This window comes from Haematobia irritans, chromosome 5 (assembly GCF_050003625.1).
Source record: "Haematobia irritans isolate KBUSLIRL chromosome 5, ASM5000362v1, whole genome shotgun sequence".
In the NCBI taxonomy this organism is placed as follows: domain Eukaryota; kingdom Metazoa; phylum Arthropoda; class Insecta; order Diptera; family Muscidae; genus Haematobia; species Haematobia irritans.
The window spans coordinates 118,817,254-118,834,902 of record NC_134401.1 but is presented as its reverse complement, the minus strand read 5'-3'; the positions used below and the strand labels follow the sequence as shown (position 1 = coordinate 118,834,902).

Here is a 17,649-nt window from a genome sequence, read left to right as displayed (position 1 = left end):
GGAAGTATTGTCCATTTCTCTCCACTACTTTTTCTCATATTCCTGTCAATACAGGGATACCGCGACGGAAAACAACTCGTCTTTCGACTCAAACCTCGAATCGAACCGAATTCCCTCATAGGGATGAAAATGCTGATCAGCCAGGTCATGTGTCTTCAATAGGAATAAATGGAGCAATGTCTGTTAAAAACAGCTTCCTAGTTGAGTGTTTCCAATTAAGTTTTTACGGGTTTCGCAACATGTGCCGAGCGTTTTCGTACTGCAAAATCACCTTGTCGTTTCTTTCCGTTCATCGGCTCACTCGGTTGTAGTAGCTCATAGTACGTCATACTCAGCTGGACCCTCCACACGAGCTTCTCTATATGGATATTCGCCTTTGCCGTCGATATTGTGGTCGATCGTCAATATTGAAGCATGATTGAAGAAGCTGTTCGCAAGTGCAAAATCACCTTTCAACGTCTCTCGGTTTCAGCTTGTACGGTACGCAGTTTCCTTATTTTTGAATCATTCGCAATAGTAGTGTCAATCGATGGGAAATTGATTGGCGTGTAACTTCGAACGATATGGCAAGTTCTCGTACTTGACAAGAGTTCTCATCTTCGACGGGATGTTCTTTGTTTTCCATATGAAAATCACCACTTCCGAAACCCTCAAACTACCTGTCGCTCGTTGAAACCAATATGTTAGAACACACTCCAGATAAGATTCGGAGAGTAATCGATGCGATTCAGCTGCTCTTGTCTCCAAATTAAAGAAGTAAATCATATCTTTCCGCAAATCAAAAATCCTCGAATCTTGACATCTGAAAGCAAAAAAAGTATGTTGTTTACATTCCGGACAAATGACACATACTGAATATGAAAGCTATGGAATGAGGCTATGACATGAAGATGGCGGCATGAAAATGGACCCCAGGAAAATGAGCTCCAACTAAATGTAACTGTAGCATGAAAATCTACTCTAAAATAAAAGTAGGGCTTATTTTCATTTTGGATTTAAAAGAAATGAATCGTAAGGCGCTATTCATATGGTCCCATGAGTTACGACCATTTATTTGTTTGTAGATACTTCGTTATCCTGTTGAAACGTCCAATATACCATTAATTTGATTCAGTGGACCTAACCCATAAGATCAAATAGAGCTCGAACGAAGCGGATTTTTTTTGGCAGAAGCCGATGTTCGGCAAAAAAGCAATAATCCGCCGGGGTGTTTTAGTTCAATAGTAGCATTTTTTATTCAACAAATGAATAAAAAAAAACAATAACTGATAATTCTGTCATTGTCTTATAATATTTTTTTAGAACTAACAGACTTTTTAGTATCCAAATCCGATTCTTTGGTGGATCCGAATTTCCAAATTTGTAGCAAAACTGTATGTGTATGTTCTTAGAACGAACTAACAGGTTGGCTGATAAGTCCCCGGTCTAACAAAGAAACACCCATTTTTTGTCAAAATTCAAGAGCGATACAACGATTATAACGACCTTCCAATTTTTTTATACCATTTTGGTAGTACTCCTTCGGGTTTGCCTCAAAATAGGCCTCAGTTTCGGCGATCACCTCTTCATTGCAGCCATTTTTTTCCCCTGCGAGCATCCTTTTGAGGTCTGAGAACAAGAAAAAAAGTCGCTGGGGGCCAGATCTTGTGAATACGGGGGGTGGGGAAGCAATTCGAAGCCCAATTCATGAATTTTTGCCATCGTTCTCAATGACTTGTGGCACGGAGCGTTGTCTTGGTGGAACAACACTTTTTTCTTCTTCATATGGGGCCGTTTTGCCGCGATTTCGACCTTCAAATGCTCCAATAACTCCATATAATGGTCACTGTTGATGGTATTTCCCTTCTCAAGATAATCGATAAAAAATATTCCATGCGCATCCCAAAAAACAGAGGCCATTACTTTGCCAGCGGAATTTTGAGTCTTTCCACGCTTCGGAGACGGTTCACCGGTCGCTGTCCACTCAGCCGACTGTCGATTGGACTCAGGAGTGTAGTGATGGAGCCATGTTCCATCCATTGTCACATATCGACGGAAAAACTTGGGGTGTATTACGAGTTAATAGCTGCAAACACCGCTCAGAATCATCAATACGTTGTTGTTTGTGGTCAAATGTGAGCTCGCGCGGCACCCATTTTGCACAGAGCTTCCGCATATCCAAATATTGATGAATGATATGACCAACACGTTCCTTTGATATCTTTAAGGCCTCTGCTATCTCGATCAACTTCATTTTACGGTCATTCAAAATCATTTTGTGGATTTTTTTGATGTTTTCGTCGGTAACCACCTCTTTCGGGCGTCCACTGCGTTCACCGTCCTCCGTGCTCATTTCACCACGCTTGAATTTTGCATACCAATCAAATATTGTTGATTTCCCTGGGGCAGAGTCCGGAAGCTCATTATTAAGCCAAGTTTTTGCTTCCACCGTATTTTTTCCCTTCAGAAAACAGTATTTTATCAAAACACGACATTCCTTAATTTTTTTCACAATAACAAAAATTGCTTCACAAAAGACGCTCTATCTCACAAACTAATTGACTTGCAGACGTCAAATTTTGACACGAATCATTTGAAGGTTGGTACTATATAAAATAATATGCATTTAATACTAGCGACGCCATCTATGTGTCAGACCGGGGACTTATCAGCCAACCTGTTATTTCTAATTCTGTTATTGGAGTCCGATCAACACCCATAGCTGTGGAGAGGACAGGATCTTGCCCCAAGTAAAAAAAGAAAACTGTATTTTATTCAACTACTACTTATCCGGAATGGATGGCAGGGTAGTTGACATTTGTCCCATCTGTAACACATCACATGACAAACCTTCTCGATTCACCTTCATATCACATTCCACCCCAGTCGGAGATTCCCTTGATATGAATACATGTTTTTAGATCTCTAGCGCAAAAACGAATGATTTCTTGGCGTGGTATTCATATTATCCACACTGGGTGATTAATTAGGTATTAAAATGATTATGCAAGCTCATGAACTTGTAAGGAAAAATCTCTGTATGAGATAAATGTTCTCTATTATTAGATACCTACTCAAACCAACTCATCCATTCTAGTCTAAATATGCAGCATCCATAACCAGACATTTTGTTCCATTTCGACAATAATGACCAATATTTACAAAATGATTAAATTAACCTACATGACAATAATGGTTCTGGCTCTGTTCAATCCAATGGAAACTGTGGAAACAGGTGACCCTATAACGAAAATAATGCGATTGGATATCTTTGTTCACTGTTCATTTCATCTTTTTCTTAGACAAAATGATCAATTGCTATTATGGTTCATGGAATCACAATGACCATTTTGGTAAACACCTGGAACCTGAAGAGATTAATCCATATTTATGTACACATATCAGTTATGGATTCTTTGGTCTAGCGGAAACTGGAAAAGTTGTAGTTTTAGATGTTACAAGAGATCTAATGTTGGGTAAGATAACATGACTTGAGTTGATGTTGACATCGCGTTTACCACAGACATCCTTAGGATATTTGGATCATACTTTAGCATTGAAATGGAGAAATCCTGAATTGAAAATAATTGCTGTTGTCGGTGGTCCAAGTGTTGCATCCAAAAGATTTTCCAACATTGTGGCTTCGCCTATGAAACGTTCTATGTTTCGATATTCAATATTGACTTTTATTCAGGCCAATGGATTCGATGGCGTTGATATACATTGGCTATATCCTGGAAGTGAGAAAATTGCCGGAGATTATGAGAATATTGTAACACTTTTGAGTGAATTGAAAGATATGTAAGTATTTCGATGGAATGGAAGTGACAGGGAAGAGAGGAGTAAGAAACTTCATAGTCGTATCTCATCAATGTTCTGGAATATACATTCAGTTTAATCAGCCATTGTATTTGCCGACAACCTGGGATAATTTTGGGAGTAACTGTTTTTGGCCATTAGGTCAGGAAGACTTAAAAAATTATCCCATGGTTGTCGGCGATACATAAAGGCTCCATCAACTTAGCGTTTATTTCAGGAAAGCGGAGGGAAACAAAAGTCGTTTTCATACCGGGAAAATCCTTTCACTTGAGTGCGAAGGATTTCCGACCAATCAGCTTATCCTCATTCCTTCTTAAGACTCTGTAGAGGCTCATAGATAATTATCTTATAACTAGCATTGATTCCAAATTGCTCTCGAAACGAAAACATGTTTACTCGAAGGGCATGGAAAGCTCACTATCTGTCAATGGATACACAATTGTGGCATAGACATCGAAGAAGCATTCAATAACGCCCATTCAATCAGTCATCACAATGGACTGAATAGTCTAAGTGAGCCTGAATCTTAATCGGGCTGCCACTTTAACCTAACCTAAGTTCGGAATTGAATGGACTGATAACTCTGAATGTTGATCAAGGGATCCTACAGGCTGTTATCACAATGGACTGAATAGCCTAAGTGAGCCTGAAACTTAATCGGGCTGCCACTTTAACATCTAGGCTGTTATACGAACTTCTAACAAAGAAACGCATTTCAGGGCAAACAAACATTCAAAGGTATGTGAACAGAGGCACTCGCCAAGGCGGAGTTCTATCACATCTTCTATGGAATGTTGCTGGTTGTCTTTTGTTAAGAATGTACAAATTCTCACGGCTAAGCCCATCTCCCTTGGTGGTATTGAAATTCCCTTTAGAGAGTATTCAAAATACCTTGGGGTTATATTGAACAGGAGGCTGAAATTTAAGCTTAATGTTAGATTTGTACTCATGCAAAAAGGCAATAGGGAAAAAGTGGGGACTTAAACCGAAAAGTGAAAATTTTCTGTACACGGCAGTGATTAGACCTATAATGTTACATGCACTATAGGCACTTCAGTAGACGTCAAGTTTCGATACAATTCAGCGAATGGCAAGCTTGTGTATCTCAGGAGCATTCAGAAGAATAGGAAGAGATTCTTTTAAAGTCATGTTGCATTTATTGCCTTTAGACATATTGTCAAATCATTCAGCTTCAGCAATGACTATACGATTGCGCGAGCTATCGCTCCGGTCGGAAAAAAGCTCAGTCCCAGTTCGGTCCTCAAAATGATGCTGGCCGTATCAAACATAGTGGATTACATTCCATTCCAGTGCGCACAGACCACGGGGAATAAAAGTTATATAGATTTCTATATGAATTGCTCCAAAGTTAATGGATAAGTGGGTTTCGGAGTATAAAAGTTCTGGAACTTAAAATCGCGAAAAGATTACCTAATTACCGTAGTATTTTTCTGGCTGAAGTATTAACAATAAAAGAAGTGGCAAATTGGCTGAGAACTAATGTTCCAAGAAATGTTGGCAAAGATATAAAATCAGACAATCAACCTGCAATAAAATCCTTGTGCTCTGTGTTATTCAACTCAAAAGCCGCCATAGACTGCCGCAACTATTTCAACGAGATGGCTACCGCAAATCTCTCAATGATTTGCTCTGGTCCGCAAATTCGATTAACTTAAGTCGTCTTTGATACCATCCAACCTTCTGGCGTCGAGGACTTGGTCTGGGAAACTTTTTTAGCACCTGTGAGTAGACACCAGGAGTCGCGTTCTCAATTTCCTCCATTTTTGCTTTGATACCATCCAACCTTTTGGCGTCGAGGATTTGGTCTGGGAAACTTTTGTAGCACCTGTGAGTAGACACCAGTCGTTCCGTTCTCAATTTCGCCCATTTTTGTTTTGGAACCACAAGGCTGTCTTTTGCAACTGTGGCAAACGATGTTTGGTCTCTTTTGGAAGATGGCCGCCGGATGCGACCATTCCCTTTTGCCAGTTTCAAAAATTCATTGCACCCATTTTAAGGAATTGCTTTGCTTAGACGACAACGTGCTTGGGTCGACTGATCCTAATTTCTTTAGGATAAACGAAGCATTTCTGCGTTCTTTGAACCTCTTTCATGAGGGATTACCATCTTTTGATGTCATTACCTTAAGAAAGGTTTGACTTGGCAAAGAGGTGTCGCATCCTGTCAACGCGTTTACAGGTGGACAATTGGGCCTAACTCTTGGTTATTGCCCAAATTGATAACTTCAGTCGAAATCCGTCCACTGGACCCTGAAGTATCAAGATGTGTTAAGCTGACAACATGCATGGGTCGACTGATCCTAATTTCTTTAGGATAAACGAAGCATTGCTGCTTTCCTTGAACCTCTTTCGAGGGGGATTACCACCTATTGATGTCATTAGCTTAGAAGAGGTTCGACTTGCTAAAGTGGTGTCGCAATCTGTCAACCCGTCTATATGTCGACAATTGGACTTAACTCTTGGTTATTGCCCAAATTGATAACTTCTGTCGAAACCTGCCCACTGGCCTCTGAAGTTAGCAACGAAGCATTTCTGCGTATCTTGAACCCCCATTTCTTGAGGGATTACCACATTTTGATGTCGTTACCTTAGGAACGGTTCAACTTGCCAAGGAGGTGTCGCATACTGTCCACGCGTTTACAGGTCGACAATTGGGACTAACTCTTAGTCATTGCCCAAATTGATAACCTCGATCGAAACACGTCCACTGGGCCCTGATGTTAGCATCCCAGTGGATGATTTTGAATTTCGTTGCATTGTGGCTTAATCTACCACCACACATGAAATTCGCAAAGGGTACGTTTTAAGATTAATTTAATTAATCCATTATGTGAAAAACATGTCCATTCAGTTCGACGGTTGAATATGGTCATCATTGCAAAGGTTGCAACGAAGCCAAGCACGTAAGGCTCCATCTAACCTTAAACCACGTTTTCAAGACGTCAGATTTCTCTCCATATATCTGCAATAACGGCTTGCTGTCTGATAGGCTCGTGAAGTATAACGACTACTCCATGAGATGCCATGATGCGGAAGAAAAGGAATCAATTAAACGCCTCTAGTTTAAGTATCCTGAATTTTGAGGCGTAATAAATTTTAGGGGCATATAACTTTAGATTTGGGATCCACCGTGGTGTAATGGTTAGCATGCCCGCCTTGCATACAAGGTTGTGGATTCGATTCCTGCTTCGACCTAACACCAAAAAAGATTTTCACCGGTGGATTATCCCACTTCAGTATTGCTGGTGAAATTTCTGAGTGTTTCAAAGCTTCTCTACGTGGTTCCGTGGCGTTCCACACTACAGTGAGGAACGCCGTTCGGACTCGGCTATAAAAAGGAGGTCCCTTGTCATTGAGCTTAACATAGAATCGGGCAGCACTCAGTGATAAGAGAGAAGTTCACCACTGTGGTATCACAAAGGACTGAATAGTCTAAGTGAGCCTGAAATATCGGGCTGCCACTACACCTAACCTAACCTAACTTTAGATTACTGCCGGGCTGCCGCATAAATCTAACCTAGTCTTGTCCTAGATTATTACTAATGTCAAAATACATTTCACATATAGGTGGCGCTTTATCTGTGAAATAACTATTTATGCCATTTGCTTATTGTAATGAAAAAATATAAAGCTTGGTTCAATCGATAGTACAGATATTTCACGTTTTGAGGGCGCTTTATCCTTTAGTAAAGCTATCTCACATTCAGATGGCGCTTTGTCCTTGAATTAATTTTCCCTACGGTATTTCTTTATGGCCTCACCCCCTGTGTATTTCAGGCTTACTCCTCTTAAATTGGAATTGGGTATTACGGTGAGTGGTAAAGTGAGTATAGCTCGAAACTGGTATGATATACCGAATATTGCAAAAAATGTGGATTACATCAATGTTATGGCCTATAATTACACCAGTGGAAATAGGATTACTCATGATGCTCCACTTTTCGGACGTGGAGATAATAATATAGAAGCTACCATAAATCATTGGATTGATAAAGGTTTGTCAATATCTGAACAATTCCAACTTAATTTGTAAAAATCCCGCTTTCTATTTGAAATTAGGTGCTCCTCCTTCTAAGCTAAACTTGGGTGTAGCCTTTGTGGCCCATAGTTATATCCTTTGGGATTCACAAGATATACGCACGGACACCGCACCCGATTCTGCATGGCCATTTTCTAGTATTGAGCCTGAATTCAAATCCTATGGTCAAGTATGTCACATCGAATATACAAAATTGGTACTTAATACATCCTTTGGTTTCGATGGTGAGGTTGGTGCAAGTTTTGTACAAGATCAAGTCACATGGACTAGCTATGAGTCTCCACGAAGTTTGGAAATGAAAATGGATTTCGTATTGGAGGAACGATTGCGTGGTGTTATGGTTTGGTCTTTGCAGAACGATGATTATCTTGGCAAATGCTATGAGAAATATTCCATGTTGCAAATAGTCAATCGAAAGCTGGATAAACGTTTTCAATGTCAACCGAAAATCTGTTGTATGCAATCGAAACATCTACGATCATTTTGTTTTAATATTGAGTAATTGGCGATTTGAAATTTCTACGGAAAATAAATAATAATTTCTATATGTCAAAATAAAGTTATTATATAATGAACCGTTTCCATTTGGTATGGTGTAGCCAAACAGTTGACAAATCAATGGATCTTTTACGATAATATTTGCACAGTCTAACAATTGGTAACTGATCCAGACGGAATCCCTGACGAAAATATAATGAAGGTTGGGGAACAAGAATATTCCCAAAATTTTAGGAAAGGTCAATTCCTTGTTCTAGACAATCCTCTGGAGAATCCGTCGTCATACTGGCCACTGTGTCTCACCGACAGTGAGGTTTCTCCCCCAATGCAGTTCGGATTTGTAAAGAGAAAAATCGATCGAAAAATCGAAGTGAAAGGCGTTTCTGTGCTATCGCAACGATAGACATAAAAATGCCATTACCTCTGCTGATTGTAGAGTTGTCCCCGGGACCATGCGACTTCAACATTTTTCTCCCTATCTAATTTCAAGCATCTATGTTATGTAGAAAATGTTGTCAAAATTTTATTTCTATAGAAAATTTTGTCAACATTTTATTACTATAGAAAATTTTATTTCTATAGTAAATGTTGTCAAAATTTTATGGCTATAAAACTTCTTGTCAAAATTCTATAGAAAATTTTGTCAAAATTTTATATCTATAAAAAATTTTCTCTAAATTTTATTTCTATAAAAACTTTTCTCAAAATTTTATTTCTATAGACATTTTTTCAAAATTGTATTTCTATCGAAAATTTTGTCAAAACTTTATTTCTATAGAAAATTTTGTCAAAATTTTATTACTATCGAAAATTTTCTCAAAATTTTATTTCTATTGAACATTTTCTCAAAATTTTATTACTATAGAAAATTTTGTCAAAATTTTATTTCTTTAGACAATTTTCTAAAAATTTTATTTCTTTAGAAAATTTTGGCAAAATTTTAATTCTATAGTAAATTTTGTAAAAATTTTATTTCTATAGAAAATCTTGTCAAAATTTTATTTCTGTCGAAAATTTTGTTAAAATTTTATTTCTCTAGAAAATTTTGTCAAAATTTTATTTATATAGACAATTATTTCAATATTTTATTCTATAGGAAATTTTGTTAAAATTTTATTTCTAGAGAAAATTTGGTCAAAAATTTTATTTTCATAGAAAATTTTCTCAAAATATCTTTTCTATAGAAATTTTTTCAAAATTTTATTTCTATTGAACATTTTGTCAAAATTTTATTTCTATAGAAAATTTTGTCAACATTTTATTACTATAGAAAATTTTATTTCTATAGAATATGTTGTCAAAATTTTATGACAATAAAATTTTTTGTCAAAATTCTATAGAAAATTTAATCAAAATTTTATATAGATAGACAATTTTCGCTAAATTTTATTTCTATAGAAAAATTTTCTCAAAATTTTATTTCTATATACATTTTTTCAACATTTTATTTCTATAGACAGTTTTCTCAAAATTTTATTTCTACAGAAAATTTTGGCAAAATTTTATTTCTAATATAAATGTTGTCAAAATTTTATTTCTATAGAAAATCTTGTCAAAATTTTATTTCTATAGAAAACTTTGTCAACATTTTATTTCTATAGGCAATTATGTCAAAATTTTATTTTAAAGAAAATTTTGTTAAAATTTTATTTCTAGAGAAAATTTGGTAAAAATTTTTATTTTTATAGAAAATTTTCTCAAAATTTCATTTCTATAGAAAATTTTATCAAAAATTTATTCCTATGGAAAGTTTACTCAAAATCTAATTCCTATAGAAAATTTTCTCAAATTTTTTTTCTATTGAACATTTTGTCAAAATTTTATTTCTATAGAAAATTTTGTCAAAATTGTATTTCTATCGAAAATTTTGTCTATAGAAAATTTTGTCAAAATTTTATTTTTGTAGAAATTTTGTCAACATTTTATTACTATAGAAAATTTTATTTCTATAGAAAATGTAGTCAAAATGTTATGGCTATAAAATTTTTTGTCAAAATTCTATAGAAAATTTTGTCAAAATTCTATAGAAAATTTTGTCAAAATTTTATATCTATAGAACATTTTCTCAAAATTTTATTTCTATAGAAAATTTTCTCAAAATTTTATTTTTATAGAGATATTTTTCAAAATTTCATTTCTATAGAAAATTTTCTCAAAATTGTATTTCTAGTGAACATTTTCTCAATATTGTATTTCTATAGAAAATTTTGTCAAAATTTCATTTTTATAGAAAATTTTGTCAAAATTTTATTTCCATAGAAAATTTTGTCAAAATTTTATTTCCATAGAAAATTTTGCCAAAATTTTATTTCTATAGAAAATTTTGTCAAAATTTTATTTTTATAGAAAATTTTGTAAAAATTTTATTTCTATAGCAAATTTTGTTTTTCAAAATTTTATTTCTATAGAAAAATTTTCCAAAATTTTATTTCTATAGAAAATTTTGTCAAAATTTCATTTTGATAGAAAATTTTGTCAAAATTTTATTTCCATAGAAAATTTTGCCAAAATTTTATTTCTATAAAAAATTTTGTCAAAATTTTATTTCTATAGAAAATTTTGTCAAAATTTTTTTTCTATAGAAAATTTTGTCAAATTTTTTTTTTCTATAGCAAATTTTGATAAAAATTTATTTCTATAGCAAATTTTATCAAAATTTTATTTCTATAGAAAATTTTGTAAAAATTTTATTCCTATAAAAATTTTTGTCAAAATTTTATTTCTATAGAAAATTTTGTCAAAATTTTATTTCTATAGAAAATTTTATCAAAATTTTATTTCTATAGAAAATTTTGTCAAAATTTTATTTCTATAGAAAAATTTTTCAAAATTTTATTTCTATAGAAAATTTTTCAAAACTTTTTTTCTATAGAAAATTTTGTCAAAATTTTATTTCTATAGAAAATTTTTTCAAAATTTTATTTCCATAGAAAATTTTTCAAAACTTTATTTCTATAGAAAAGTTTGTTAATTTTCTTTATAGTAAATTTTGTCAAAATTTTCCTTCTATAGAAAATTTTCTTAAAATTTTATTTCTATAGAAAATTTTGTAAAAATTTTATTTCTATAGAAAATTTTGTAAAAATTTTATTTCTATAGAAAATTTTGTCAAAATTTTGTCTATAGAAAATATAAAAACCTCGTAGTTTGGTAGGAATATTTTGCAAAATCTACCAAACCATCAAGAATTCTACCAACTGTGGCAACCGGTGTTTCAAGCCGGTATTATTTATTTACGTCACCGCTAGAACGATATTTTTTATTTCTATTGTAAGTAAATCAAAATATATGAGGTGGCATGTACGGTTACGTGATGATGAATTTCAAAATTTTGCTTTAGGGAATATTTACAAGTAGTGAATGATTGCAAGTTCCGGGGGAAATATCCATTGTTAGTAGCAATAGAAGCTTCCCGCTAGCTGATGAAGATAGACAACTCTAGCATATGTATTCCATTGTTCAATAGTTTTTGTTTTGAGTTGTCCCTTCCAAATTTAGAACAATGAAATCATTGGCATATTTCCTAATAACATCCACTCTATATACAATCTCTGAGACTGTTGATACTGGTAATTATAGAAAGAAACATTGCATATATAGCTCCTTAAATCCATTTTAATATCTTCAAATTCTCTTAGATAAAATGGTCAATTGTTACTATAATGCAGGATCATATTTTCGTCGTAATGACGGCAAATTTACACCGCAAGATATTGACCCATACTTGTGTACACATATTTCGTATGGTTTCTTTGGTATATCGGAGAATGGGACATTCATATATTCCGATACTCGATATGATCCAAAACCTGGTGCAAGAAATTATGGAATTTCTCAGCAACAAAAATTATTCTCTCAAGATTTGATAAGGCGCACAATCGATTTGAAATGGAAAAATCCCAAATTAAAAGTTATTGCTGTTCTTGGAGGATACCAAATGAATTTGCCACAATTTCTTGGATTAGAGAATAAATTGAAATTCCGAAACTTTCGAGATTCCATGGCTGAGTTTCTTGTAGAAAATAGTTTCGATGGCTTTGATATTCATTTGAGAACAGACCTAAAGGACTCTAATCAAATACGAAGGGATACTTTTAGTAACATTTTACAGCTTTTTAAAAAAGGGTAAGTTCGAAAATATGAAACTAGTAAGACAGAGCTAACGTTGGACGGAGCGGACTATGTGATATTTTAAGCTCCGCGAAATACGCGAATATTCATTGATGTTGGTCCGGTTGCATTAAATCCACTTAGTTAATTTGCTTTTGTTAGTTCGGCATAATTCATTTATCGATGCTAACTTGGCTTCGTCCTTGAATTGGATTTGCTGTTTCAACGTCGATGAATATCGTTGATTCGCTGTCGTTTACTTGGCTTCGTTGATATGGATTAGTGAATTTTGTTGATTGTTTGGAAACAAACGGGTACGCGATAATTAGTGCGGAAGTAAGAAAGATACCGAAAGAGCTAGTGCAATGCAAGCCTTTGCGGCTATACAAGCCAACAGAGGTTAAGCTACACTTGTAGTTTAGTCAATGCATGGTTTTAAGCTGAAATCAAAAAAACACAACAAAATTTTATTTCTATAAAAAATTTTGTCAACAATTTATTTCTATAGAAAATTTTGTCAAAATTTCATTTCTATAGAAAATTTTGTCAACATTTTATTTCTATAGAAAATGTTTGTCAAAATTTTATTTCTATAGAAAATTTTGTAAAAATTTTATTTCTATAGAAAATTTTGTCAAAATTTTATTCTATAGAAAATTTTTGTCAAAATTTTATTTATATAGAAATATTTGTCAAAATTTTACTTCTATAGAAAATTTTGTCAAAAATTTTACTTCTATAGAAAATTTTGTCAACATTTTATTTCTATAGAAAATTTTGTCAAAATTTTATTTCCATAAAAAATTTTGTCAAAATTTTATTTCTATAGAAAATTTTGTCAAAATTTTATTTCTATAGAAAATTTTTGTCCAAATTTTATTTCGATAGAAAATTTTGTCCAAATATTATTTCTATAGAAAATTTTGTCAAAATTTTATTTCTATAGAAAATTTTGTCAAAATTGTATTTCTATAGAAAAATTTGGTGAAAATTTTGTTAAAATTTTATTTCTAAAGGAAATTTTGTCAACATTTTATTTCTATAGAAAATTTTATTTCTATAGAAAATGTTTGTCAAAATTTTATTTCTATAGAAAATTTTGTCAAAATTTTATTTCTATAGAAAATTTTGTCAAAATTTTATTCTATAGAAAATTTTTGTCAAAATTTTATTTCTATAGAAATATTTGTCAAAATTTTATTTCTATAGAAAATTTTGTCAAAAATTTTACTTCTATAGAAAATTTTGTCAAAATTTTATTTCTATAGAAAATTTTGTCAAAATTTTATTTCTATAGAAAATTTTGTCAAAATTTTATTTCTATAGAAAATTTTGTCAAACTTTTATTTCCATAGAAAATTTTGTCAAAATTTTATTTCTATAGAAAATTTTGTCAAAATTTTATTTCTATAGAAAATTTTTGTCAAAATTTTATTTCTATAGAAAATTTTGTCAAAATTTTATTTCTATAGAAAATTTTGTCAAAATTTTATTTCTATAGAAAATTTTGTCAAAATTTTATTTCCATAGAAAATTTTGTCACAATTTTATTTCTATAGAAAATTTTGTCAAAATTTTATTTCTATAGAAAATTTTTGTCCAAATTTTATTCGATTTCGATTTATTTCTATAGAAAATTTTTGTCAAAATTTTATTTCTATAGAAATATTTGTCAAAATTTTATTTCTATAGAAAATTTTGTCAAAAATTTTACTTCTATAGAAAATTTTGTCAAAATTTTATTTCTATAGAAAATTTTGTCAAAATTTTATTTCTATAGAAAATTTTGTCAAAATTTTATTTCCATAGAAAATTTTGTCAAAATTTTATTTCTATAGAAAATTTTGTCAAAATTTTATTTCTATAGAAAATTTTTGTCCAAATTTTATTCGATTTCGATTTATTTCGATAGAAAATTTGGTGAAAATTTTATTTCTATAGGAAATTTTGTCAAAATTTTATTTCTATAAAAAATTTTGTCAAAATTTTATTTCTATAGAAAATTTTGTCAAAATTTTATTTCTATAGAAAATTTTGTCAAAATTTTATTATTATAGAAAATTTTGTCCAAATTTTATTTCTATAGAAAATTTTGTCAAAATTTTATTTCTATAGAAAATTTTGTCAAAATTTTATTTCTATAGAAAATTTTTGTCAAAATTTTATTTCTATAGAAAATGTATGTACAAATTTTATTTCTATAGAAAAATTTGGTGAAAATTTTATTTCTATAGAAAATTTTGTCAAAATTTTATTTCTATAGAAAATTTTGTAATTTTTTTTCTATAGAAAATTTTGTCAAAATTTTATTATTATAGAAAATTTTGTCAAAATTTTATTTCTATAGAAAATTTTGTTTTATTTCTATAGAAAATTTTGTCAAAATTTTATTTCTATAGAAAATTTTGTCAAAATTTTATTATTATAGAAAATTTTGTCAAAATTTTATTTCTATAGAAAATTTTGTCATATTTTTATTTCTATAGAAAATTTTGTCAAACTTGTACTTGTTTTTCAAAATTTTATTTCTATAGAAAATTTTGTCGAAGTGAAGGTCCTGGTCCAAACCTTCTGAATCAATAGCGTGTTTTAAAGCAGATTTAATATAAATCGGTGAAGTTGGCCTAATGACACTTTGCAACAATACATGTGTGTTGATCACGCACATGTATTGCTGTAAATCCTCTTGACTTAGGGAATTCAATACCGGAAATGGTATGGTGTGTTTTTGCCGCATTTTTCAAGTCCCAGAATTGCGGAACCATGACAGTAGAGATGTACTCACGACTCACAAAAAAAAGCTCAGGGTGATAACAAAAACTCACGATAGACAAACGTATACGGTCATTAACGTGTCAATTTGTCACTAATTTTTGAAACTTTTGATACTTCTTGTATATCTCTTAGATTTGAAAACAATGGATTACTCTTTGGTATAACAGTAAGCGGTCGTGTGGGTTATGCTCGTGAGTTTTATGATATTAATGTGATTAACGAAGTAGCTGACTACATAAATATTTTAACTTTTAATTACACCAACGATAAATGGGCTACCCATGATGCTCCGCTATATGGAGTTGTGGAGGAAAATATAAATAATACAATCCAATATTGGCTACAAAAGGGTAAGTATATGATGGTATACAACTATCACGTAAAATTGTAGGATTTTGAGGAGATATTTAATTAAAAATTTTAATTTAACTATAAATAAATTTCTACATATAATGATAATTTCATTGAAATTGTGCCAATGAAAGTTTTTAAAATATTTTCATAAAGACGATCCAAAATTTTCGTTAATATTTTGTTATAAATTAATAAAATTATTATAAATTAATTTCTTAAATCAATTATTTGCAATTATTATAATTACTTTTTTAATCTTTAGATTTTATAAATAAGTCATTTAATTTTCTAATTAGGCGTACCTGCTTCAAAAATAAATATGGGTGTTGCTCTAATTGGTCGAAGCTTTGAAATTAATCCGTCTGCTGCATTGGAATTTAAACTACCAGCAATTGGTCCCGGTATCTCGGGCAGCTATACGAACGAATCCAGTTATATATCTTATATGGAAATGTGTCAGATACGTCAGAGAATCGAAAAACTTGATCCTAAAGCAAGTGCTACGGATATCACTGATGGTGGATCTGTTTTACAATTTCGCAACTATTGGTGGACCTATGAAAATTGTGAAAGTTTAGAAATGAAATTGAATTATTTGCAAGAAATGAAATTGGGTGGTATTGTAATATGGTCTTTGGAAAATGATGATTTTCGTGGTCTATGTGGTTCCGTGTATCCGCTAATGCATTATATAGATAGGAAATTGGATGATCGTTTTGTTTGCACCACAGGACGTTGTTGTATTAAATCAAAAAATATCGAACATCATTGTTATGATGCATATTAGGGGGCCAGTTGGGGGAGGATAATATAATATAGGATATTGTTTTTTTTTTTGTTTTTTAATAAAAATATTAATTGTTTACAGAAAAAATGTGTTTCTGATTCAATAACAAAATTAATTGTTCCAAGTAATTTTTTTAATTGAATTTGCCTCAATTAAAAAAATTATTTATCAATCAAATAATTAATAATAAATAAATAATTAATAGGAAAAATCTCCGAAATTTCTTAAAACTCCCCACCAAATTCCCAAATCGAAAATTTCGTCCCCATCTACGAAAAAATATACCAAATTTGGAAAAATCCCCTATACTGGAATCCCCACCACCCACCAAACTAGGGAACATCTGTCGTGCAATATTTAGCATGCCCGCCTTGCCATAACATACATAAGGTAGTTGGTTTAACCCCTGTTTCGACCGAACACCAGAGTTTTTCAACGGTGGATTAACCCCTCTCAGTAATGCTGGTGACATATCTGAGTGTTACAAAACTTATCAAAGTGGTTTCATCGCAATGTGTACACGGTTGCTGCAGTTAGTAGAACTATTTCTATCAATTTAGAAAAATGTTCCTCTCTAACTAAGAGGTACTTAAATTTTTTATAGAAATAAAAAATGGCAAAATTTTCTATAGGAAATTTTACAAAATTTTCTATAGGAAAAAATTTTTGAGAAAATTGTCTAAAATTAAAATTTTGGCAAAATTTTCTATAGAAATAAAATTTTGACAACATTTTCCGTCGAAACAAAATTTTGACAAATTTTTCTATAGAAATAAAATTTTGACAAATTTTTCTATAGAAATAAAATTTTGACAAAATTTTCTCTACAAATAAAACTTTGACAAAATTTTCTATCGAAATAAAATTTTGACAAAATTTACTATAAAAATAACATTTTGACAACATTTTCTATAGAAATAAAATTTAAACTAAATTTTCTATAGAAATAAAATTTTAACTAAATTTTCTATAGAAATGAAAGTTTGACAAAATTTTCTTTAGAAATAAAATTTTGACAAAATTTTCTATAGAAATAAAATTTTGACAAAATTTTCTATAGAAATAAAATTTTGACAAAAATTTCTATAGAAATAAAATTTTAACAAAATTTTCTATTGAAATAAAATTTTGACAAAATTGTCTATAAACATAAAATTTTGACAAATTTTTCTATAGAAATAAAATTTTGACAAAATTTCCTATAGAAATAAAATTTTGACAAAATTTTCTATAGAAATAAAATTTTAACAAAATTTTCTATAGAAATA

General features: G+C 31.1%; 1 protein-coding gene across 1 annotated transcript; it reads left to right on the top strand.

Moving 5' to 3' along the window:
* The first annotated feature begins 3,058 nt into the window (after positions 1–3,058).
* Positions 3,059–16,468, top strand: LOC142240013 (putative chitinase 10). The gene is made up of 10 exons (XM_075311732.1): positions 3,059–3,214; positions 3,282–3,455; positions 3,513–3,780; positions 7,596–7,813; positions 7,878–8,355; positions 8,590–8,685; positions 11,854–11,924; positions 11,994–12,480; positions 15,373–15,590; positions 15,891–16,468. The coding sequence occupies exons 1-10, from the start codon at positions 3,127–3,129 to the stop codon at positions 16,379–16,381; spliced, it is 2,589 nt and encodes an 862-aa protein (XP_075167847.1). The 5' UTR covers positions 3,059–3,126; the 3' UTR covers positions 16,382–16,468.
* Positions 16,469–17,649: the final 1,181 nt, after the last annotated feature.